Here is a 25,832-nt window from a genome sequence, read left to right as displayed (position 1 = left end):
AGGCCCAGATCCTCACAATTTTGTTCATTTTCCAGATGGAGAAACTGCAACCCCAGGGGACCCATGAATTACCGAGCTAAGCTGAGTGCCCTACCCACCACACCACACTGCCTCTCTGTAGTACTCTGTAAATCATAGGGTACCATAAAGTGTGAGCAGTTTCTATCATCTGCACACACACACATACCCTGCCCTAATTGCCCTCCTCCCTCGTTTACAAGTGTTTGTCCCTATATTTCCCACTATATTAGTATTCTCGAACCAGTATTTAAGAAGGCTCCTGGCCCTTGCTTTAGGGAGCTCAGTTCTCAGCACAGAAAGTGGGTCAGATAATATTATCCTTGACTTAGATGGGACAGCTGAAGAGCCAGAGAAGTAAAATGACTTGTCTGAGAAAGATGCATCAGGGGAGCCTCTAATCACTCACAGTCCTGCACCTTCTTGGACCACAGGAGATCCTGAAATCTAAGACCCATTCATCCCCAGGCCTGGCTCCTTGGACAAGGAGAGAATCAGGGCTGGAAAATGCCTCCAGCAACTCCCTCGCTGTGGAGTGCAGCCATCCCCAACTATCTGTCTGGGAGTTTTCCATGTTGGGAATTCTTTATACAAATGCTCATCCCTGGTGGGCTTTCTTTCTTCAGTTCCCTAAACCGGCTTCAGTGCCTTCATTCCTTTCCTCATCCCTGCTATCAGTCAGGACTTGCTCAGTGAATGCAAACTCTCTATGATATGAACCTTCCTCCCAAGGAGGAATGGAAATGTGCCACAGCATATCCTAAATGCATTTCCCAAGCCTCTAGTCTCAGGGATTTGGGGATCATCCATTGTGTTTGGATTAGCCGCATGGCTACACCCATCCATCAGACTGGTACAAAGAATAGAGAGCTGGCTGGGTATCTGAGTGAGGGCATACACAGTGTTTGAAAGCTGAGCACAGATGGGCTCTGAAGGCACATTTTCTCCCAACCCCTCTCTTTACAGAGGGAGAAACTGAGACCAAGAGAGACCAAGTGACTCACCCAAGATAATAACCTTCTAATGACTATGCCTGGGACCAGAAATCAGGTCTCCCCCCTCCAAGAAGCATGCGCTTTTCTTTCCCAGCGAGGCTTTCTTTCCTGTGCATTTGAGCCCCAAGAAAAAAGTTTCAAAAAGCCACACAATCCTATTTTTTTAAATAAACAGATCTCCTATGAAGAATAAATCCCTCCCCCACAATATTGCAGGAGCTGCTATGAAAGAAGTCTATGTGAAATCTGGGACTCTTCTAAGATTAAAGAGAAAGTAAAAGTATCCCCCATCCTGCTACTGTGCCCTCTGGATTGAAAATAACCCTGGCAAGCAGGCAGAATGGAAGTCTTACTGTCCAGATTATCTAAGTCTTATTTACGATCTCATAGGAGCAAGATTTAGAGTTGAAAAATAAAGCCCAGAGAGAAGTAACTTGCTTATAGCAGAAAAGCTAGTAAGTATTCTCAAGTTTGAAAATTGGAGCCAAGTTCTTCTAATTTTAGATCCAGTGTTCTGCCCACAACATCACAGTCAATTGATGAACTCTCTTAGAATAAATTCTGTCTTATCAGTTGCAGTGAAGATCAGCACTTTGCAAACCTAAAAGGTCCACTAGCTATTGCTAGTATCATTTTTATTATTGTCATAGCACTTTGCATGATGCAAAACATCACAATCAGCTTTTTATATTCCTGACTTCCTATCATTATCTCTTCTCCAGATTATGAGCTCTTTAGGTGCATGATTCTTCTTTGTGGCCCCCACAATGCCCAGCACAGTCTAGGAATACAGCAAGCACTCCACAAATATTTGTTGAATTAATTAAGTAATGATCTCATCGCTGATAGGGGAAACAGAGACCTAAACCCCTCACTCTGGAAAAGCCCAAGCTTGGATTGTAGAGGTGTGAGTCTCACACCTTCTCTAATGAGACTCAAATCATATTAAAACATGACTGGGAAATAATTAACAAAATAAACAAAAATACAATAAACAAAGAAAATGGTTTCTAAGTCAGTATGTTGCACAGAATGGATCCTTAGGCACAGTTTAAGGGCTTCCATTTCTATTTGAGCTTGATACCCCTGGCCTAGAGCTTAGTTCGGAAGCATGACAAGGCAAGGAGAATGTGGTATTTGACACGCCAGCCCCCTAAATATCAGAGTGGCAACAAATTCTGGCTTGGCATGTGCACGGTTAATTGGGAGTGGAGCCCCTCCTTCCTGCCCAAGCTCACGGTGACCATGTGTCTCAGTCCCCCCACCACCTGTGTTCAGAGCACTGGGCCCCATCCCCAACCCCCCAGGGAGCAGACAGGCAGTAAATCTCTCCTATCTCTCTGTAAACATGTCACCTCTTCAAGCCTCCAACCATCACCTCACTGGCAGGGCTGTCAACAAGACAGATGCCCCATTTCCCTTGTTTACTGCTCTTACCCATGCACACACTGGCTGGCAGAGAGGATGGAGGAAAGCAAGCCCGAGGCTGAAATCCAAGGAAGGAGAGAAGCAGCATCCTCCCTGCAGTGCCCAACCACCCCTCAAACAGCCATAGGAAATACAAGAGGGTCAACGCAAGTCGTTTCAGCAAATATTTATTAAGCAACTCTTGGTTGCAAGGAACTATGAAAATAGCTAGGGAAATAGAAAGAGAGGCAAACTTCCCTCCAATCCCCAACCCAAACATCCCATGGACTTCCTTTATACCCAGTGAGTTTCCCATCTCATTCAGGGAACGAGGCCTTTTATTGCTTGCCCACACTTGTGCTCCGAGCTATGAGAGATGAAAGAGAAAGAGACTATAAATAGTCCCTGCTCTCAGGGAGCTCCTCGTTGGGTAGGAGACAGGCAGTCCCTGCCCTCGGTCTGATGGCAGACGCACAGCCCCTATCTATGTCTGAGCTCTCGGTCAGACAACAAACTCCTCAGAGGCAAGGACAGAGTTGTATTTATATCCTTCCTCCGTGCCTCACACAGAGCCTTACATGCAAAAGGTGCTCAATATTTGTTGACTTGAAAAGGCAGCATGGTACAATGGAAAGAATGCTGAACTTGGAGTCAGGAAGAGCTGAATTAAAATCTGACTCAGACATTAGCTGTGTGACCCTGTTTGCTCCATTTCCTCATCTGCGAAATGAGCAGGAGAAGGAAATGGCCAACTACTCCAGTGTCTTCGCCAAGAAAGCCCCAAATGGCGTCACCTTTGAGGTTCACATGCCTGAAAAATGACTCAACAACAGTACAAGGTCCCTTCACGCTTCAAGTCAATGATCCTATGAACGGTCATTTGGAGTAACCAGGTTCAAATCTTTCTTCAAGCATTTACTAAGTGATTTAAGCCTCTCTGGGACTCAATTTCCCCACCTGTAAACTGAAGGCGACGTCTAAAGTCCCTTCCAACTCTAAGTCAATATAAAGATTTGAAATTGGTGGGAGTATGAATTCCACTCTGAAATTCTGTCCCCTTTGATTCCTGGCCCCCTCCAGACTCCAGAGAGTCTATGAGAGCACATCCTCCAGGGTGGGCCATTTCTAAGGCAAATCGCCTCCACTGATAGCCGATCTCCATTCAAATTCAGGCTGGAAAGGCCTTCAAAGCCATTTCATTTGGGAGATCCTGGTCTGATGAGCTCAAAGTGTCCCGGCTCCACCAAGGTCTGCTCATATAATAGGTTTCTGTTTACTCATTTCTTTGCAGAAGGTCAAAAGTAGCATGCTCTGCCTCCAGGGTATAGCTTTCTGCTGAGAAGGCATTCTCTTCTCAGTGCCAGCCTCCATTTCCCTAATAGGACTTTGCCACTCAAGAAGTCAGTTTTTCTAGCAAAGCTGACTTCTCATCCACAATAAACTTCCGTTTTTGCCACCTAAAAATCTTCGGGTTGTGAATTCCCTGTGCCTCCATTCAAAAGGGGATTTCCACAACTCTTACTGCCACTAGAACCCCATCAAAATCAATTGAATTGAATTGAATACAATCTATAAGTGCTGAAGTGGAACTGAGTGATCTAAAAAATGAGTCAGATGGAATTGATCCAGGATAGCTTCCTGGAAGAGATGACCTTGAATGCCAGTTTCAAAGGAGAACTATGGACTGGGAATCAGAAGATCCAAATAAAATCCCCGGCGCCGCCACCCACAGGCGTGTGACCCTTCATTTCTGCAGGCCTCAGTTTCCTTATCTAAAAGACAGAGGTAATTGTACCCCTCCTACTTACTTTACTGAGTTTTGAGACTCAATTGAGAAAATGTATGCAAAGAACTTAATATGCCTTAAAGTGCTACATAAATGTCAGTTCTCATTATAAAAAAGAGAGATGGAACAGGGAGGAAAGTGGGGAGAGCTGACAAAAGAAATAAAGATGTGGATAAGTGAGAATGGGAATAAAAATAGGACAGCAACTCTCCAGGTCTGGCGGAGATCCCTGATGGGTATAGGACTGGGATTATCGAGTCAGGATGGGGGAGCAGAGAATGAGCTCAGGTCACTGCCAGATGTGGAGTAGGCAGTGAAGTCTAGCACTCTCACGTGGGGAGCGGCTAGGGGAGATAGCATCCTCTACCATTGCCCAAACAGGCTTACCAGGCTCTATATTTCAGCCAAGCCTTTAGGGATAGCCCCAGGCATTGGGGAAACGGTCTCAACTGCAGGAGGGCAGGAGAAAGTGTCATGATCCAACCCCCTTGAGAGGAAGCATGATGTAGAAATGGGTGCATATAATGTTAGAATCCAGTAATCCTGGGTTCAAATCCCCCTTGAGCACTTATTGGGCAAGTAATTTAACTTTTCTCAGGCTATTTCTTCTTTTCTAAAAAGATGATCTCAAAAACCTCTACAATCCTTTCTGTCTCTATGCCTATGATCCTATGAATCTCAAAGAGCTGCTTTCCTCAACACCCAACTATAGCTTTTGTTATTCTCTTTGCAGAGGGGAGAAAACACATTTGGAGAGAAGAACAGAGATTTTCCAAAGGCATTAGGAAATACCTATTAAATGTCAGAGGCAGGATTTCCGCTCAAGTTTGTCTGCTCCCACAGCATTCTAGACACTGTGACATCTAACTGTCTCATAGACATGAACAAAAAAATAAAATGAAGTTAGGGCTGACACAGAGGGCCAGGATTTTGTATGGTGCCTGGCCACTAGAGGGTGGAGTTGTCACACTGGAAGCTTCCTATAGATATGACCAATAGGCACCTGAGCTTCCTTGGTCCTCTCCCCTCACGTAGTCCTCCCCTCCCCCAAAATTGACATCACTTTTCCATCTCCCCTGCCATATTCCCCAAAGGGCGCAACTAGAGAAGAGAATGCACTGAACTGGAATGAGCTTAATGGTATCTGTTCCATGAAGATCAATGAGTGCTTAGAGGTCAAGCAAGTCCAATCCCCTTGTTGTGCAAAAGAAAAAACTGAGTCCCACACACACATTAAAAAACTTGCCCCAAAGTCACTCAAATAATAAGTGGCAGAGCCAATATTGGAACTTGGGCCCTCTGACACCAAATTTAGGGCGGCCTCCTGGTGCTGGTAAAACTATAGTGGCATTTCCAGAGCAAATGGGCTCTTCATTGTTTGATGCCCAGATGCACCTTATAGACTCCTCCCTACTAAAACTATCCATACATACACAGAAGAGCAGAGGAAATGGGTGAAAGTTAAAAAGTTTAAGGTGGCGTAAAAAAAGACATACAGAGAGGAAAAACTCACATATGCAGATCCCGAGAAGCCCAGAACCCGAGTGAAGCACCAGTCCCATCCCTCCCAACTCCAAACCCACAATCTCCCAGGAGACACTCTATAGGAAGTCTGGAATAGGCTTGGGTGGAGTCATGATAGCTATGTAGTAGGAGCTGAGTGATATTAAACTCCCCTACCTCAAATTGTTCTTCCCATCCAGTTATCTAAGTCAGAAATTCCACCATCAAATCACAGTGAGACTTTCTTAGTGAGAAAGGGCCTCCGAGGCCAGTCTGTACACAAACCTCTCCCCAGCAGAGGAATCCTCTCTCCGAGAGAGCTTACAAGAAGTCCCAGGAAGACCTCAGTGATGGAGAACTCATTACTTCACTATTCCATTTTTAAACAACTCTAATAGTTAGAAAGTACTTCCCTCTACTCAGCCTGACTAATCTCTCTTCCTCTTCCACTCACTACTCCCAATTCTTCCCTCTGGGACCAAGCTGAGTAAGTCAATTTTTCCATGTAATAGACTCTCACGTACTTTGAGATAGCTATTCTATCCTCTTTATGTCTTTTTAAAAATTTATTGAAACTTTCTGTTTTTATAACACCTTCAATTCCAAATATGTCTCTCCTTCCCCTACCCCTAGAGTCATCTCTTATAGCAAGGAATGGAGGAGGGGCGCCAATGGGGGAGAAAAAAATCAACAAATTAATCAATAGGTCAACCAAGTATAACAATATATGCAATGTTCCGCACCCATAGTCTCCCAAATATACATAGAGAACAGTAGGTTTTCTCATTTCTTCTCTGGGGCATCCTCTCTTTTTTCCAAGCAAAATATCATCATTATCTTGAACTGACCCTCATACATTGTGACTTGAAGTGCTTCCCCACCACTACCACAATTCTTAGCAACTTGGTGACAAGCTCCTTCATAAAATGGGGTGCCCAGAATGGAATCCTATATTCCCGAAATCTTCTGGCTGGGACAGGACTATCACTTCCATTAGCTAGATTCTGTGAACTCACCTTAAATCCTTAAGAGCTTTTTTGGTTCTCTTATTATCCTGTTGACTGATATAAAAGTTTCCTGCCATCCAAAAGTCTCTGGTTTTGGTTTTTTGGGTTTTTTACCCCGGAAACTGCTGTCTTGTCCTCTCTCCCCTCTGAGCTGTACTTATATAGTTATGTCAAACTTAACATTTCCTTGTTAAACTTCATTCAACCCATCATTTCTAGCCTGTCAAGATCCTTGTGGATTCCCGATTCTGCCACCTAACATGTTAGCTACCTCTCTCAGTTTTGTGGCTTCCAAAAATATGATGAGCATGTCATTTCTGCCTTCACCCGAGTAATTGATAAAAATGTTGAACAGAGAAGCACCATGGACAGATCCCAGGGGCACTCTGCTAGAGATCACCCTCCAGGATGACACATCTATCAACTATTCTCTGAGTAATATTGTTCAACCAGTTATGAATTTATAAAATTCCAGCAACATGCTCCAGTCCCCCATACACCGTCCTTTGGCCCCTGTCCCAGAATCCCTGGACATTAGCCTCAAAATCCTCACGCCGCCATTGTCCCCTCTCCCAGTCCCACCCTGTCTTCTCATTCTGACTCACTACCCTAAAGCGTTCTAATATCAATATGGCCTGACCCAGAACTGACCAGCAGCCACAAATATAAGAAATCTAATAAAGTTAGATGAAGTGAAATGAGCTCAGAGATCAGATAGATCAGGATAGAGTGGGCCCAATGCATATAGAATTTCAGAATTTTATGGAACCCCAGAGACTGTCTGGTCCAATTTAAACATGAAGAGAAAATCCTCTTGACAAAACCCCTGACAGGCCAGCCTTTGCCTATCTTTCCAGAGAACAGGAGCCCCACTACTTCCCAAGGCAATCTGTTCCATCTCGAAACATCTCTAATTGTTAGAAAATATTACCCTACATTAAACCTAAATCTACTCTGTAACCTCTATCTATTCCTAGCTCTGTCCTCAAGGACCAAGTGAGCAAGTCTAATCTCTTCCCCAGGACAGCTTTCACAACACTTGAATATAGCTATCGTGTCTCTCTTGAATCTTCTTTTCCAAGTCAAACATTCCTAGTTCCTTTAACTGAGCCTCCTTTACAGGAGGCTCATATTACTATTACCATATTACTATGATTTCTAGTCAACTCATTGCTTACAATTCTCACACCATCTCGTCTACCTCTCTCACAGAAGAGGATAAATTTCCTCAGCTATTGCCCATACCATCAACCAGTGCAGTAGCCCCTTCCTCCCTACTCTCCCTGTCCTGCTATACCACCTTAGGATTGCATTCATTCAGAACATGTTTCTTGAGTGCCCACTACTGTCAAATCACTGGGAGATGAAGACTTTCCTTTCCTTCTACCCCATCTCTGCCTGGTAGTTCCCCATACTCACTTTCAATGTGTAATATGAGGATGTTATGCTATAATTTCTATTGCTACTCATTTCTCAAAGTTTCCATATTCCCCTTGCCTCCCAGCTTCCAGCTTTCTGCCTCCGGGTCCCCTGATAGTCCCTTCTCCGTCCTACGATTGCCCAACCCCAAACCAGCCCCAGCCCCCAGCTCTCACTAGTGCATTTTTTGATGTGACTACCCTTCTTCAGAGCATGCCGGCTCAGTTTACAGTGGAAGTTATCCTCCCAGAACTCAGCAAACCATATATTTCGTCGATTGTTGTCCAGGGTCCGGCTGGAGAAGTAACGGTCGAAACCTGATCCCCCCATTGAGGGGGGTGAGAGGGAAAAGAAAGAGACAGTTAGAGGCTGATCTTTTTCAGTGGTCTTTTCTTTCTCCTCCCACCTCATAGCAGCTAAGCTGGTATGGAAGGAATTATAGCATAGTAGAAGAGCAAGGTATTCCAAATTTATGAGTTCAGATCCAGACTCTGCTACTAATCATATGACCTTGGGTAAATTGCATCTGTAAAAATTTTTTTTAAAGTTTAAAAAGCAAGCAGTGTGAAATAGAAATTCATGTTTTCATATAGAATCCTCTTTTTGTGTCATGAGGTACCATTGGAACTGATTTTTAAATCTATTTAAATTCAAAATAATAACTAAATTATTGTATGCAGCTAAGGAAAACTCAAAGATGATCTAGTCCCTGCCCTTATTTTAAGATAAGGCCCCAAAAGGTGGTTTACTCTAAATAACATGCTAAATTAATACAATAACAGAACATCAGATAAGGAATGGACTTCAGAGATTATCTGGGCCAGGGATTCCCAATGTTTTGTGTTCCTTCAACTCCTATCACCAATAACAAAACAACATATTGGGAACTCCCAAGGTAATTCAATACATTCCTCATAATAATCTTTACAATTATTTAAATAACTATTATTAAAGAATAAAGATAGCACTATAAGAACTTTCAGAGTAATTGCAACTCCCTCAGGGATTTATGAACCACTAAATGGGAACCACTGATTCAATTTTCCCAAAGTATAAATCCCTACCATAGCATCCTGTCCAGTAGTCATCTATCATCTGTATGAATACTTCTAGTAAAAAGAAACTTGCCACTTTTCTAGGCAGCTCACTTCATTTTTGGACAGCTCTAATTTTGACGTGGCTAGGTGGCTCAGTGGATAAAGAAAGCACTGGTCCTAAAGTCAGGAAGATCTAAATTCAAATCCGGCCTCACTTAGTAGAGAGATGACCCTGGGTGAGCCACTTAACTTCTTTCTTCCTCAATTTCTTCAACTGTAAAATTAGGCTAATCATAACATCTACTAGTCAGAAAATCGGATGAGATCATATTGTAAAGAATTCCTGGCATATAGCAAGTGTTTAATAAATGCTTGTCTCTTTTCTTCCTTCTGTTCTTCCTTAAGTCCTTCTTTTTTCTATTCCTCCTTCTGTTTGCTCTTCTCTTCCCTTCTCCCTTTTTCTTCCTTCCCTTCTTCTTTCCTTTTTCCTTCTTTCTTTCCTTCTGTTCTCTCTTCCCTTTTCCCTTCCTCCTTTCCTCCTTCTCTCTCTCTTTTGCCCTTCCTTTCCTCCTTCCGTCATTCCTTTCTTTCTTCCTCCCTTCTCTTTCTTCCATTCTTCCTTTCCCCCCACCCTTCTTCTCTTCTTCCTTTCTTCCCTCTTTTCTTCCTTCCTTCCTTCTTTCCTTCTTTTCCTTCCTCCCTCCCTCTAACTATAAAGAAGCAAACAATCATTTCTTCTGCCTCCCAATTTGGGGATCCTGCCATAGCATCAGGTTGTCTCTCTCTTTTGTTCTGGATTGAAGAAGATTGAAGAAGGAGGTCCGATAAAAGGATTAAGATTTTGACTAACTACCACATTTCCCCAATTAGATGGGTGACATTGGATAAATTATTATCCTTTTCTGGGTTTCTACTTCCCCATCTGAGTCAAATTAAGCAACTGCAAGGTGCCTTCTAGCTCCAAATCTATCCTAAGTATATTGTGATTTTTTCCCCTTTTTGCCATAAATAGTCATTTTGTGGATTTGTTGTTGTTGTTGTTGTTGCCTAGATCTGTGATTTCATTGATATAAGGAACTTCCAGGAGGAGCATAGGTTAGCAATTGCTCTGCCCTTTTGAGTGATTTGCCCAGGGACACAGAGTCAATCGATGTAATAAGCAGGTCTTGAACCTAGGACTTTCTATGGCCAGTTCTCTATAGGATATAGGCTTAGGGTAGGAAGAAACCTTAAAAGCCTTCATATCCAGCCATCTCTGGAGAATTAGTATGAAAGTCAAGATTTGTACACAGGTTGTTTGACTTCACATACAATACCTTTCTCTTCCCCTTTCACTACTCTGCTTCTCCAGCACATCAGGCTAACCTGCCTCTTCTCTTATGAATGCCCTACATAAACACAGGTATTTGGAAATATTTCCTAGTGGAAACAGAGGTTGTCTATAGGGAGACAGAACAATGAGAACAGCAGGGATGAAGGAACACCCCACCACCAGAAGTCTACAAAGAGAAGCAAGATGCTCACCTGCCAAAGATGCCGTAAAGGGAATTATTCTCCACGGGGTGGGAAGTTGGCTGACTCCACAGGACCCTTCCAACTGTGACTAGACTTAGTGTTGGAGGATCTGAATTCAAAGCCATTTCATTTCTAGGGACCTCAGGTTTCTCACCCATAAAATGAGGGTGTTCAGACTTAACAATCCCTAAGATCACTCCTAGACCTAAAAATCTCCCCATGATCCTACAATCTCCCTTAGGCTCAGTTTCCTTAACTATAATATAAGGGGGATAGAATCAGTGGCCTCTAAATTCCCTTATGGCTCTAAATCTGTGATCACACAATTACTGGTTTGTACTAATGCCCTCTAGTGAAATAGCATTGTACCCTGAATGGATGGCTAAATGTGCCATCATCTGGATGACTGAGTACAGAAACAGGGACAAAAGAGCTCTAGGATGGCAGGAGAGGCAAGATCTTCCTCTTCTTTTCCCACTAACCCAGTTCCTGATGTGGGCCACATTTCCTTTCTGGGCCTAAGGTTCCTAACCTGTAAAATGAAAAAATTGAATTTAATGACTCTGATAGTCCCCTTTGGCTCTAAAATTCAGCAAATCCAAGACCAAGTAAGATAACAAGTACTGGGGCACTTGGAAAAGTGGAAAGTGTTACAGGAGTGTGAAGGGATTTTGCTATTAGCACTAGAGAAAGGTCAGAGAAATATTGGAGCCTGAGGAACCGCATCAAAGCATCAAGCAAGGTGAAGGTTGGGGGAGGGGAGTTGGTGAGAGCGGAGGAAGAAAGTGGGGAGGGGAGGATAGACGCAAGAAGAACCTGCCCTCCCCCTATGAGCATAGCATGCTACCTAATTAAGGCTATTACCATGCTTTGCTCTCCAAACCAATTCCGCCAGATCAATTTGTTCCACCCCAGGGTGACTCTCACTGACCCATCACCTGCAAAGTGCTTGCCAGATTCTCATTTGGGATACAGGGATGGCAAGAACTCATGACCTCCTCTTCCCCTCTCCTCAGGCCAGGAGAGAGAATCTGGCTCCATCAAAGAGCCTTGAAAAGGGGTAGCAGAGGAGTGCAACAAGGGAGATGGGTAGGGACTGCTTCCCCCTGGCACAATGTAGGATTTAATTTGCATTTATCATATATATGTGTGTGTGTGTGTATAGATAGATAGATATTCTATTTCTTTTTCAATTTTCCACTTTACAAGTGTATATGTGATCTTCTCTGAGAGAATGTAAGACACTCCCCCCACCCAGATCTTTTTTATCCTTGAATCTCCAGGATCCAACATAATTCCTAGCACGTTATTCAATGCTTGGTTGATTCTAAAACTTGAGCTCGGAGATCATCTGTTACAGCTTCCTTATTTTACAAAGTTGGAAACTGAGGTCTAGCGTGACTTACCCAAGGTCACAGAGAGAACTAGAGCAGAACCACATTTAAAACTCAGGTCTCCTGGTTCCTATTCTTTCCAGTAAAGAAAGAGAAGAAAGCTGCTCTTGAGGCATCTACAAAGACCTATACCTACCTCCCTGCCAAAAGGAACTCCATGGGGACCCGGGAAGCTCAAGGCCAGGTCGCCCAAGGAGGGGAGGGAAAAGCCGGCCACCAGTCCCCTGCCTACCTCTCACAGACATTCTCTTGGGGAGGATGGTGACAGCGCCTTCAGCCACCTCTTCCAAGTGCAGCACTGGGGAGATCTTGGAGCCCCAGCTGTCTGAGCCCATCCAGATGAAGTGGCCTGTCTGATTGGCCTTCCTGGCTGCCTCCAACACTCGCCTGTGGAGTACAAACAACAGATGAGCTGCCCTCCCTCTCCTCACCTCACCTATCTCTGCCCTCCATCACCAGGCCCCCTGCAGGTCCTTTACCTCATCTTACCCAGAGCTAAGTCTCTGAGTCCCAGGTCTCTATTCTCCCTCTCACCACTCAGCCCACAAGTCCTACATTTCCAAGTCCGACTCCCATACCTGTCACATCCCTCAATTCCTCACCTAAACCCTTCTCCCCTCCAGAGTTCTAGGACCAAGCCTACATCCGCAGGTCCCTGACTCACAGCTACACCCCCCAGTTACAGGTCTGTCCCCCGTTCACCCACATGCCCAGTCTCTAGCACCAGGCCCCTCTCTACAGAGGGGTAATACATGAGCCCCGGTGGCACATCTACCTGCCGGCTCCTTAGCAACAATCCTACCCCTTCAGGTCTCAGATCTGTGCCATTCCCCCGAATCCCTAACATATCTATAGCCCCCATACTGTGTAAATGCTTACTCTGATCATGCATCCCCAAACCCTAATACTGCACCTCTATGTCCTCACGCCAAACTATGTTCCCACCTGTGCTCTCCTCAGTACTGGACTGAGATAAGAACCCCATTCGAAGAAACAACTTCCCCCAGCCACCCAATGCACGTCTCCCTTGTCCTGGAGCCTCTGCTCATGTGCTGGTATGCCCTCTCAGCTCTCACCTCCCCCTGCTACATAATCTCTTTTCTGAAGCCTTCTCTGACTTCCATGAGGATTCCCCGAGCCCCAAGACCTCTGATGATCTATCATGCTCACTGCAGAGGCTGCCTTTGTGCCAGGAGTCCTTCCATGGGAGCAAGTTTTATCTCTATAGATTTTATTTTTATTTTTAATTAAGGTCGATTCCTTAATAAGCTAGCATTGGAATCAAGGGATACATTGGTTCAAATCCTAGCTGTGCCCGTTTCCAGCTGCATGAATTTAGTCAAATGATTTCACCACTCTGGTCTCAAGTTTCCTGATCTGTAAAATAGGTATAATAATATTTGTAGCGTCCAACTCAAAAACTGCTGTGAGGATCAAATAAGATCATGGTTATCTTAAAGCTATATATAGATGTCAGCCATTATTATTAACTTTGCAGGGTTGCTGTGATAAAAAGCACTTCGAAAATTGTAAAGCACTTTACAAATGTGAAGTAAAAGCTATTAAATTCTGCAGGGCAAGGTTTGCCTATCTTAGACATCTGAATCTCTCCCACCTAGAAACTGGGAAGATCATAGATTGAGAGCTGGAAGAAACCTTAGCAACCAGCATTCTGATTATTTAGTAGGTACTGAATGAATGAAAAGAACAAAGGGGCCCCTCTAATTGTACCCCAGATAATACCCTGGAAAGAAGAGTCTCTCCTCCTGACAAATGGAGAGGAGGCACAGAAAGGCTGACTTGTGTAAGGTCACACAGTGGATGTGGATAGAAAAATGTCACAGAACTCACTTCACAAAGTCTACCTCAAGCAGATGAGTTGTGTTCTTTTACACACACACACACACACACACACACACACACACACACACACACACACGCCTCACTCCCAATCTGTGTATCCAAGTGATATCAGGTCACGTCAAGTGCATAAGAAGGGAAGTCTTGAAAGGGAAAATTAGTTTCCAAAAAGCTACATCTAAGGGAGTGAGTAGAAAGGGGTTAGAGGAGTGTTGCTATATAAGGTGGGTTGTTTATAGATTGATAAATTTGGATCCTCTTTTGTACCCAATAGGGAATGACTTCTCTTCTAAAAGAGAGTTTCTGGTAAGGGCTGATTTTCCAGAAATTCTTCTCTCCCCACTCCCTCCTCAACCTTTTGTGGCCATCTCCTCCTCCCAGAAACCTCAGCCAGAGCTATTTGAACATCTATCTACTTTATTCACTCCTTCCTTCTCCTATTGCTTTCCTCCCACAATCTTCTCACCTGCCAGGTGGTTCCCAGGTCATCTCTAATAGTAGGGATGGATAGTATTCTCAGAACCCAAACCCACACTCCTATTATTACCCTCCCTGCATCCGGCCATTGTCCCCAGACTCCGGACCCACATCATCCCCACAAAGTCACCCACATTTATTTTTACTTCATCTGCCTCTGAGAATGCACGTGGATTTCCAAAAGTAATTTAAGTCTGATGCCCAGTTTCCTGCTTCTCGTATCTGAGGACAGATTAAACACCTCTCTATTCAAGGTCCAACCTCTCCCTCTCCCCATTTTTCTCCTCCCCAGAATAAATAACTCCAATGCCTCCATTCTTTCCTCCATCATAGGGTGGATTCACATAATATCTGCACTAGGGCTGTGTGACCTTGCATAAGTCACATATGCAGACATCCTCTTTTGAAAAATGTGAGGACTAGCCGAGATGAACTGATGTTTTGAGAACTCATCCCTTCGGGCCTCTTTTACAAAAATCTTTCATATCTCTTGTCTGGTTTGAACCTCCCAACAGCCTTGTGGGGCTGGAGAGACTAGAAGTCACTATGCCTGCTGGATTAGTGAGCCTCAGGCAGTTTAAGTAATGTGTCTAAGATTAACGACTATAGTTGAGACAAAGCACAAAGATTCCTGGACTACAAACTACCCAGTTTATTCGCTGCTTCTCAACAAATAGTCCACACACCGCTGTGCCTTCTATGTCCTTTGCTGGTGATGGGGATAAACAAAGGACATCCTCCCGATCTCAAAAAGCCCCCAGGCTGATTGCTGGGAGGAAACAATTCCTGCCTTCAGGGAGCTCTCGCTGTGATGGGGAAAACAGTTCTTGTCCTCCCAAAAAAATTGCTGAATGTGATGTCAGAGGATCTGGCTTCAAATCTTACTCTGACACCCACTACCTGTGTATCTTTAGGCAGATCCCTTAACATCCCAAGTGATTCTGTTTCCACATCTTTAAAATAAATGGAAGGATGACATGACATTCCTATCTCCCAACTTTTAGCAGTTCCCGTAGTCTTCCTTACCTAGAATTGTCCTGCTCCTCATTTTCTTTGCTTGGTATCCTTCAAGCCTCAGCTAAATTCCTATTTTCGATAAAAAGCCTTTGCAAGTTCTTTTTAATCTGAGTGTCTTCCCTTTGAAACTATCCCTGATTTGTGATTGTATCTATATGACCTATATCAGATTGCTTGCTGTCTTGAGGGAGAGGCACGGAAATGAGGAAGAAAAAAATTGGAACTCAAAATCTTACAAAAATGAATGTTGAAAACTATCTTCACATGGAATTAGAAAAATGAAATGCTATTGAGAAACTAACCCCCATTTTATATAGCTTTTTGGAACGTAGTATTTTACAAGTTGTCTCTCCCTTGGACTGCTGGGAAGAAGGAATTGCCTTTTGCCTTTTTATCTCCAGAACTTAGCACAGTACCAGGCACACCATAGGTGCTTAATAAGTGCTAATTGACAGATTGACTCTAAAATCCCTTTCAGATTTAGATATCTAATCCATGTAAAATATGTAAAATACAAGAGATTGCCAGGTTGATTTTAAAAAAAAAAAAAAAGGTACTATCCCTGCCCTCAGGGAAACTTCAGTTTGTTAGTAGAGATACAGGCCCAGCTCCCAAAGTGGGAGAAAAAAGCAAAAATTTGTAGGAAAAAAGGAAGACATCGGCTGAGGCACTTAAATCTAGTATGGCTTGAGAGTCTTAGCATCCAGAGGGAGCAGAGTTAAAGAGTAATCAAAATTAGGTTAATCGCAGAAAATTTCCAAGATGAGACAATTTTTGAGTAGGAGGTTCAAATTAAGAGAAGGAAATGAATTGCTACTCTAAGGGAATGACCTTATCAATCAATAAATAAAAATACCCTGAGAAGACACATAATTAAGAGCAAGTAGAGAGGGATGGAGGTCACATTGAGTTAAGAAGGATTCTGAGGGAAACAAAAAGATAATATCATGTGTGAAAGGGCCCAGAAAAGGCGCAGTAGCCCAACTGCTTTGTTAAATCAATTCTTAATGAGTAAAATTGGTTAAAGACGGTGGACAATTAGGGAGTAATGAAGACCCTGCCAATACAATAGTTGATTTAAAAAGCAGTTAAAGGAATATCTGGCAGTTGACATCCAAAGCAAAAGAGAAAGTGACAAACCTATGTCCCAGAGTTCTTGGAAATGGCAGGTTGGGAATAACCACGGTCTTTCTAAGTAGGGACTATGTTCACCCCAGCAGAGGAGGATTCCTTTTGGGCCCTGGGCATGACCTTCTCCATCTGAACCAAAGCTTCCTAAAAATAAGAACTCTTCTCATTCTTGCCACCCAGACCCCATCCGACTGAACTCTCCCCAAAGGCAAGGACTAAGCCCCATCTTCGACACCCAGTCAAACTAGGAGTTCCTTAAGGGTTAATTTTGTAAAAATTGTCCAAGTAGGAAGATGAACAGATAGGAATTGATACATATTTTTCCTGATCAGCCTAAAGCAAAAAAGTTGGTGTCAAGGTCTTTCCCAGCTGGATTCTCCCTCTCCTTTCCTTGTTTATGTGCCTCTGGGTATCTTGATGTCATCCAGCCTGTCTGCCTTGGGCCTTCCCAAAGTTGCTGAATCTGTTTCCTTTTCTCCCAACTTGTCATAAGCAACTGACATTTTCCTGGCAACCTTACAGACCACACTTGCTGAGTTCTAAACATCTGTCTCCAATGCAGGCTGGGTCTCTGCTCCTAATCCCCCTGTAAACTCCTGGGAAGCTATGGCTGGGATGATCTAGCATTCATGTCTCTATCTAGCCTGCCGCTTCCCTGACTCATCTGCCATCCCTTTTTTGGGTCTGTCTCAGCTCCTTCTTCTATCTGCTTACCCTGCTCCCTCCCACCAACACAAGACATGTCTGCCCCTTTGTCCCTGAAGGAAGAGCATGCGGGGAGTAAAGGGGAGGCAGAAGAAGGGGACAAAAGAGGAGAAATGGGTGACAAGAGGGAGAGAGAAGAACAAAGGAGGGAAGGATCATAGGATTTAGAGGTAGAAAGGATTTTAGAAATCATATACTTTTTCAATCCTCTTTTTACAAAGAAGGCAACTGAGGATCAGAGGGGAAAAAATGACATGCCTAAAATCATACTGGTTGTAAATAGCAGAGCCAGGATTTGAACTCAGGTCCAGGCTCCAAATCTAGTGCTCTTTGCACTACATCACAGTCCCCATTAAAAGGAAAAGGAGAGAATGGGGGATATGGGGATACCAAAGGCAGTGTATATGTTCAATCATTTCAATCAGTTTTCATTCTATTTGGGGTTTTCTTGGCAAAAATACTTCACCAGCTCATTTGACAGATGAGGAAAATGAGGCAAATATGTTGAATGACTTGCCCAGGATCATACACTTGTAAAATTCTGAGGCTGAATTTGAATCTTCCTGACTCCAGGCCAGTTCCTATTATATTCACTGTACCACCTACTATGAGTGAGTATGTGTGTGTGTGTGTATAAATATAGATAGATAGATGGATGCATATATGTGTATAAATAAGTATACACACACACACACACACACACACACACATATATATGACACACAATTTCAGCTACTGATTTACTAAACTATTCAGATCCAAATGAGCTATTGAGGAATGAGGTAAAAGATTCGTACCTCTTCTTCCTCTCCTTGCTCAGAATCAGCATTACAACTCATTCACATTGTTATACCACAGTTTTCTTTTATTGTCCTGACTCAGTTTCCCTAATTATCCTGACTCAGTCTTGCCTCAGTTTCCCTGCTTGTCCGTTCTGCAAAATTTCCCCTCCCTCTTTAATAGAATACTTGATAAGGGTAAAAGATCTTATGTTTTAGAATATCAGAATGCCTCTCCCCATCCCAAGCTACAGGAATGTCAGATACCGTCTAATCAAGCTGCCTCTCCCCATGGCTGGGGTGCCCACCCCTGATTATGTCACCCCCCTCCGGAGGCTCACCCCACCCTGTCAGAGTCCCGTTCCTGACTCTGCCCCTGCCTCCGTCTACTCCCTGGTAGCTGGGAGCCATATGTATATAGGCCATTGAGAACTCACTTCGTTTGCTGGATTCTTGGAGACAATAATCTCATTCAGCCCTGGGACCAGACCAAGGATCCATTTGATCCTAGTATATCTCTCCATTTAACAAATTATTAAATACTCTCTAATCTCCATCTTGCTCAGTTTCTCCGGCATTACAACATACGGGCTGAGTGATAATGGAATTTGACAGCTTAATAAATATTGTGCCACAGTTCTCTTTTAATGTCCTGACTCAGTTTCCCTAATTGTCCTATTCAGTTACTCTGCCTCAGGTTATAACCATTCCCTCTTAATGTTAGGATAAAGGTCTTTATCCATTTCAGACATCATTAGAATATCAGGAGCCTCTCCAGTACCTCCCTCCATTATGTCATCCTAGGTTCCTCCCCCCATTAGGCCATCCCCATCCAGGTACCTCCCCCATTAGGTCATTGTTCTTGTTACCCCATAAAAGAATCTTGTATCTGACATTCACTGCTGGATTCTTGGAGAGGATAGTCTTATTCAGCCCTGGGACCAACCATGGATCCATTTGGTCCCATTTAATAAATTTTGTATAGAATACTCTAATCTCTATCTTACTCAGCTTCTAGGGCATTACAATAAACATTAGAATACAGCTGCTAGAACCTTCTTAAATCTGTTGGTAAGGGAGAGGGTGTGGGGTATGCTGAGAGTCTCCCCAGTCAGTGTCTTCCTCTCTGTCCCTTCTTATGTCTCTTCCTCTATTTCTCCATCTCTCTGTCTCTTCCTCTCTAGATTCAATTCTTTGCTTTTCTTTCTGCTCTCTTTTTTCCATCCCCATCTTTCCTTCTTTGCCCCTTTCCCCAACTTTCTATTGCCTCATCCCTATCCTATGGTTCTCCCCAACCCTAGAAAGAAGTGTTTCTGTGTGTACCTCTGTCTTACTGTCTGTTACTCTGCTGTTCCTTTGTCTCTGTCTCTCTTCCTTCCCATTTCTTTTTCTCTGTATTTCCACCCTTCTCTCCTCTCTCCTCCTCACTTTCTGCTCATTCTTGTCCCTATCTTCTTTTTTTCCCATCTGCCTGCCTATCCAAGTTCTGCCCCTCCCACAATCTGTCTCTACTTCTCTCTTCTCCAATAGTAGGAAAGAAACCTGCAAGCACTATGCCCAATCTCACAAGCATCCAATCCTTGAATAAGATGAGGACAGGGAGTAGTTTGTGTCAGGAGGAGATTGGAAAATGGGAAAAGGAAGAAAAGAGCAAACACCTGTCCCATCACTGCCTCCTGGTGGACACACTTTATTTTCCTCATAAAGGAAAAATAGCCCATCTTCTGGGTCCCACTCCTTTATTTTTCCCCTGAGGCAATTGGGATTAAGTGACTTGCCCAGGATCACACAGGTAGGAAGAATTAAGTGTCTGAGACAGGATTTTAATTTAGGTCCTCCTGATTTACAGAGCTGGTGCTCTATCCACTGTGCCACCTAGCTGCCCCTGGTCCTCATTCCTAAAGAAAGGAAATCATGGGATTTAGAATAGGAATGGACCTCATTCCACGCAAAGGTGATCAAAAGCAAGCCCTCATTTTACAGATGAGGAAACTGAGCACAGAGAGGTTAGGAAATCCTTCCAGTCACTCAGCTAGTAACTGAGGCACGATTTAAACTCATAACTAGTACTCTATCTCCTAGAAACTGATTTATATCGAACTTTTATACAATGTTTTAAAGTTTTGAAAAAAGCATATATATGCATATGTATGTTTATATATGTATATATCCATACCTATGTATGTACATATACAGATATATGTACACACACATATATATTCTATATAATCTCAATCTTTATGACAATGTTTTGAGGTTAAGTGCCATTATTATCCACATTTTACAGCTAAGAAGACTGAGAAAGGTTAAGTGATTTGTCCAAGCTAATAAGGACCTGAGGCTGGATTCACACTTAGTTCTTTGTCACTCCAAGTCCAACACGCTTACTTATTATAACACTTAAAGGAATCGCAGACTACTAGAATTTAGTAACAGAAAGCGCTGTTGGGGCCCACCTAGTGTAGTCTTCTGATTTTACAGAAAAGGAAACTGAGACCCATAAAGAGAAAATTACTTGTCCAAGATAACTAAAGGTGAGTTCATGGAAGAGGCAGGGCTAGGACTCTCATCTCCTAACTCCATCTCTGAGATTTTTCCTTCATACCGTCATCAGATTTCATCCTTGGACCCTGGGGACTAGATCATAGACCCCCTTTCCTCATTTTATTGATAAGAAATCTAAGGTTAGATAGCTAGCCCAATGTCACATAGTCTCAGAGTCAGAACTGGAACCCTCTGATACCAGAGGTGTCACAGATTGCCGCACTCCCACAGCACTCCCCAGTCAGGCATTGCACCATGAGCCATTCACATCTTGGTCCCAGATCCTTTCTTACCTGATGTCATCTTCATTGGCAAAGATGATGACTGCCCTGGCATTGGAGGTCTCCAGCAGGCGACGAATGATTTTGTCAAATTCCCCAGGCTTTGGCTCCCTGGGAATCTTCACTGACTGGGCTATACATACTCCTCCTGGAGGCAGAGGGGTAGGAGACATCAACACAGGAACCAAAACCAGGAAAATGTATAGGAAGAATGGAAAAGGTAAATACAAAAAACTTCAAGGTTGAGGCAACATTTCATATTTTGTCTATAGTTGGAAGGAACTTAAGATACTAAATCCAATATCCCATAATTATGGAGAAGGAAATTTAAGAGATAAGAAATGAGTAGAAATTAGCTGGAAACATTTACACGAACTGATGCAAAGCTAAGCAAGCAGAACCTGAGAACAGTACATACAGTAACAGCAACAGTGTATAACGACCAAATGTGAATGACTTTACTACTTTCAGCAATACAGTGATTTAAGACCACATCGAAGGACTTGGGATGAAAAATGCTATCCACCTCCAGAGAAAGAACTGTTGGGGTTTGAATGTAGATTGAAGCATACTGTTGACTTCTCATGTTTTCATCAAGGATACTCTTGATCTATGTGTATAATCCATTTTTATTCACAGTATACATTCATTATTGTTTGGGGATACAAAAGTAATTATTAAGTATTATTCCACTGCTCCATATATATGCTTAAAATGCTGTTTAAAGAGAGTAATCATGTATAATTAAATGTATTCTTTTTTATCAGAATTTTTAAAAAAATTCAGTAGTATTTTATTTTTCCAAATACATGTAAAGATAGTTCTCAGCATTCATTTTTGTAAGACTTTGTGTTACATGTTTTTCTACCTTCCTCTCTTGTCTCCCTCCTTCCCCCAGACAGCAAGTGATCTGATACAGGTTAAATATGTGCAAATGAAATGCATTCTTTCATTTAAAAAATACAGATTGAAGCATACTATTTTTCACTTTGTTGTTCCTTTTTTGTTCTGTTTTTCTTTTGAACCCAGCTAATATGGAAATACGTTTTGCATGACTTCATGTGTATAATCTATAAACTTCTCAAGGATGGATAAGGGGATGGAGGGAGAGAATTTGGTACTCAGAAAAAATTTATATTAAAAAAAATGTCTTCACATACAACTGAAAAAAATAAAAAATGAAAAAATTAAGGCAAAAAAAAGTAGAGGATAAGTGACTTATTCAAGCCCACCCAGGCACTAAGTAACTGTGCTTTCCCTCTGTTGCTTAGGTCCAAATCATCATATACATACATATATATATATATATATATATATATATATATATATATATATATATATATATATATATATATATTGTTTGTAGGTTTCCCTAATAGACTAATAGACTATATAATCCTTGAGAGTAGGAACTGTATTTTGCCTTTCTTTACACAGTAGAACATAGAAAGTAATAAATGCATAGCACAAGAATCCAGGTTCTCTGACAAAATCTAAAACTCACTATCGCTATAGAAATATTAACCATTGTCATTACTTAAGAAAGAATCTGTTTTGTAAAAAATTAATATCAAAAATAAATAAGTGAATGGATGGATAGATAAGCAGATAAATGGATTAGTGAGAATAAATGAAAAAAAAAAAAAAAAAAGAAAATCTGGTTAATCCTAATAACATTTCCATAGATCTTTGATTTCAGTGGGATAGGTAATTCCTCAAGCAATATAAGTATTCCCTGCACAGGTACAGATAACAACTCCCTCTGCAGATCCAGCTTATGCAAATTTCTTCCTTTGCCTTCCTGTAAATAGACAAGGCTCATCCACAAAAGTGGTTCTCTGCCCTTTTAATATTTCCTGGTCACCAGAGTCTAATTCAAGCAGTCTATCTATTATCTCTGACTCTTGCTAGCCCATCTCTTTCTAGCCTAGAATCAATCAATAAATCAACCAGCAAGTATTAATTAAGCTCCCACTATGTGCCAGGAGCTTCTCAAGGCACTGAAAAGAAAAGAGATAATCCCTACTTTTAATGAGCATTCATATCAGTGCGGAAAGACGAGAACTGTAAGAAATATATGCTACACAGTAACAGCAATATTGTACAATGATCAATTATGATTGAGTTAGCTCTTTTCTCAGCAATACAATGATCCAAGACATTTCCAAAAGACTCATGATAGAAAATGTTAATCCACCTCCAAATGTTAATCCAAAGAGCTACGACTCTGAATGCAAATCAAAGTATATTTTTACTTTGTTTGGGGTTTTTTGTAGTTTTCATCTTTTGTTCTGTTTCTTCTTTTACAATATGACTCCTGTGAAAATATGTTTACATGATTGTACATGTATAACCTATCAGATTGCTTGCTGACTTGAGGAGGTGGGGAGGGAGGGAGAAAAATATCAGAACTCAAAATTTTATTTAAGAAATGAATGTTGAAAATGTTCTTTATATGTAATTAGAAAAGATAAAATGTTATTTCCAAAAGAAAAAAGTAATATATGACACATAAAGTTTACAAATACATACAGATACAAAATAGTTAAATTTGAAGTAGTCCAAGGAGGACAAAGTTCTTTGTCAGTAGATTCAGAAGCTAATGATTAGAATTGGAAGAGACATTGAACCATCACCTAATCTAATCCCTTTGTATTACAGATAAGAAAACTGAAGCCCTGTGAGTATGTGTGAATTTGCCCAAAGTCACATGATCAGCAAATAGCATCAGTTAAATATAGAAACATTTCTCCTTTCCTTCTCCTCTTCCTCATGAGTTCCTAAAGAACTATAGAGTCTACGGATGCAGATAGAAGAATACAATTTTCACCTTTTTTTCTTTCATGGTTTTTCCTTTTGTTCTGTTTCTTCTTTCACAACATGATTAATGTGGAAATATATTTAACATGATTGCACATATATATATTCTATATCAGAGTACTTACCATCTTGGGAAGGAGAGAGGGGAAAATTTGGAATTCAAAATCTTATTTTAAAAATTATCTTTCTATGTAACTGGAAAAATAAAATATTATTAAAAGAAAAAAAAAAGAATGTGAACTTCTTGAGAACAGAGAATTAGTTTTATATTTGTATTCCCCTGTGCTTAGCTTGGTGCTTTGCACATAGTAAGTATTTATCAAATTCTTCATATAGATGACAATGGTTTGAGGTTAAGTGCCATTATTATCCCCATTTTACAGCTAAGAAGACTGAGGCTGAGAAAGGTTTATATATATATATATATATATATATATATATATATGTATCTATATGTATGTATATATATATATAAGTATCTATATGTATGTATATATGTATGAATGCATGCAGAATTTGTAGAATTTGGCCACAGGTCATTAGCCATTTTTGTATCATGGATATGTTTGTCAATCCAGTGAAGCCTATAGACCCCATCTTAGAATATCATTTTTAAATAATTAAAGGAAATCTGCATTTCAGTTTGAGTCTCGTGAAAATAAAGATATACTATTTTTCCCATCCTGGATGTCCTGAAATCTATCCCTGGATCCTTGGTGTCAAAGAACTCCTGTGTTAAATGAGCTAATAGGTCCTCCCTTATTGGAAAAGTCTTAAAATGCCTAGGTTTGTGCCATATTCTATATAGGGTATCAGAAATATATAAGCTATGATTCTAATCTTCAAAAAATTTATAACATTCCAAGACAGGCCATCATATCTGTACAAAGCAGAGTTGAGCCTGATTCTGTCTTCTATTTCTGCTTGTTTCTCTGTGGTATGTCCTTGGTTCTGGATATTTTGATTCTGTGATTCTCCATATTCCCAAAGATGGGAAGGGGGGGAGTGTCTCTCTCCCCATTCTTACTCTCCATTCCTTTCTAAACTTCTATTTGCCTTCTGGTCCAATGGAAAGAGCACCGGCTCTAGAGGGAGAACTGGGTTCAAAACTTACCTCTGACTTCCTATGTGACTTTGGAGAAATCAACTAACTTCTTTACTTTTAAAATGATAGAGTGGTACAGTGGATAGAGAGGCAGCCCTGAAGTCAGGAGGACCTGAGTTCAAATATGATCTTAGACACTTAATGCTTCCTACCTTAGCTGTGTGACCCTGGGCAAGTCACTTAGCCCCAGTTGCCTCAGGAAAAAAAAAAAAAAGATAGAGTAAAACCAGACAGCTTCTGAGAACATTTCTAGCTCATTAACTCATGAGTCTTTTGTTCCAGTTTAAACCAATTTATCTAGAGCAGAGAAGATGTGCTTCTCCCTGCATAAGAAGGAGGATGTATGAGGGCTAAGATGGGAATGATGTTAAGTGGACTGGAGAAAGAAGACTGTGAACAAGCAAACCTGGGGGGAAGGGGTCTCTGGAGCACAGGGAGGAGGGCATTGTCAGCCCCTTTCATGATGGATCATAACATCTGAACTGATCCTCCACTCCTTGTTCCCCTATATCCTTGTCCAGCTGCTTAAGAGGGGGTTTGTAAGCTCCATGAGAATAAGAGCCATCTAAATATCTTTGCACCCCTAGTTTCCAGCACTGTGCCCTGAACATAGTAGAGCCAGGGGTTCTCAAACTATGGCCCGTGGGCCAGATGCGGCCCACCGAGGACGTTTATGCAGCTCACCGGGTTATGGCAAATGGGCTGAGGGGCGGAGACAGAGGGTGAGCTTTTGTTTTTACTATAATCCGGCCCTCCAACAGTTTGAGGACCACTGTAAAGTAGACTCTTTAAAAATGGTTTGAGATACCTGCAGGTATTCCTTAAAAAACGAAGGAGTGATTCCTGAGAAAAACAGGTGCCTGGAAAGGAGGGTAGGATATAAGAAGTCTTAGGTCAGGCTTTTTCAACTCCTTCCAGGCAAAGAACCCCAGAGAAAGACATAGGAAGCTAGGTGTTCCCAAGAAGTTATCCCTGGCCATTCAACTAATGGGACTGGGCAGGCACTCCACTCTCCTGCTAAATCTCCATATG

General features: G+C 41.9%; 1 protein-coding gene across 2 annotated transcripts in view; it reads right to left on the bottom strand.

The window, feature by feature from the left end:
• Nucleotides 1-25,832, bottom strand: part of GRM4 (glutamate metabotropic receptor 4) — a 281,111-nt gene that overhangs the window by 64,270 nt on the left and 191,009 nt on the right. For both annotated transcript variants that reach the window (XM_074311244.1, XM_074311243.1), the window contains exons 3-5: nt 20,888-21,023; nt 12,314-12,468; nt 8,312-8,452 (exon numbers count right to left, since the gene is read on the bottom strand). In XM_074311244.1, the coding sequence (XP_074167345.1) occupies nt 8,312-8,452; nt 12,314-12,468; nt 20,888-21,023 (432 nt within the window). The remainder of the gene's footprint in view (nt 1-8,311; nt 8,453-12,313; nt 12,469-20,887; nt 21,024-25,832) is intronic.

Source organism: Sminthopsis crassicaudata, chromosome 4 (assembly GCF_048593235.1).
Source record: "Sminthopsis crassicaudata isolate SCR6 chromosome 4, ASM4859323v1, whole genome shotgun sequence".
Classification (NCBI taxonomy): Eukaryota; Metazoa; Chordata; class Mammalia; order Dasyuromorphia; family Dasyuridae; genus Sminthopsis; species Sminthopsis crassicaudata.
The sequence above is the reverse complement of the archived record's forward strand: the minus strand, read 5'-3'. Positions and strand labels throughout refer to the sequence as shown.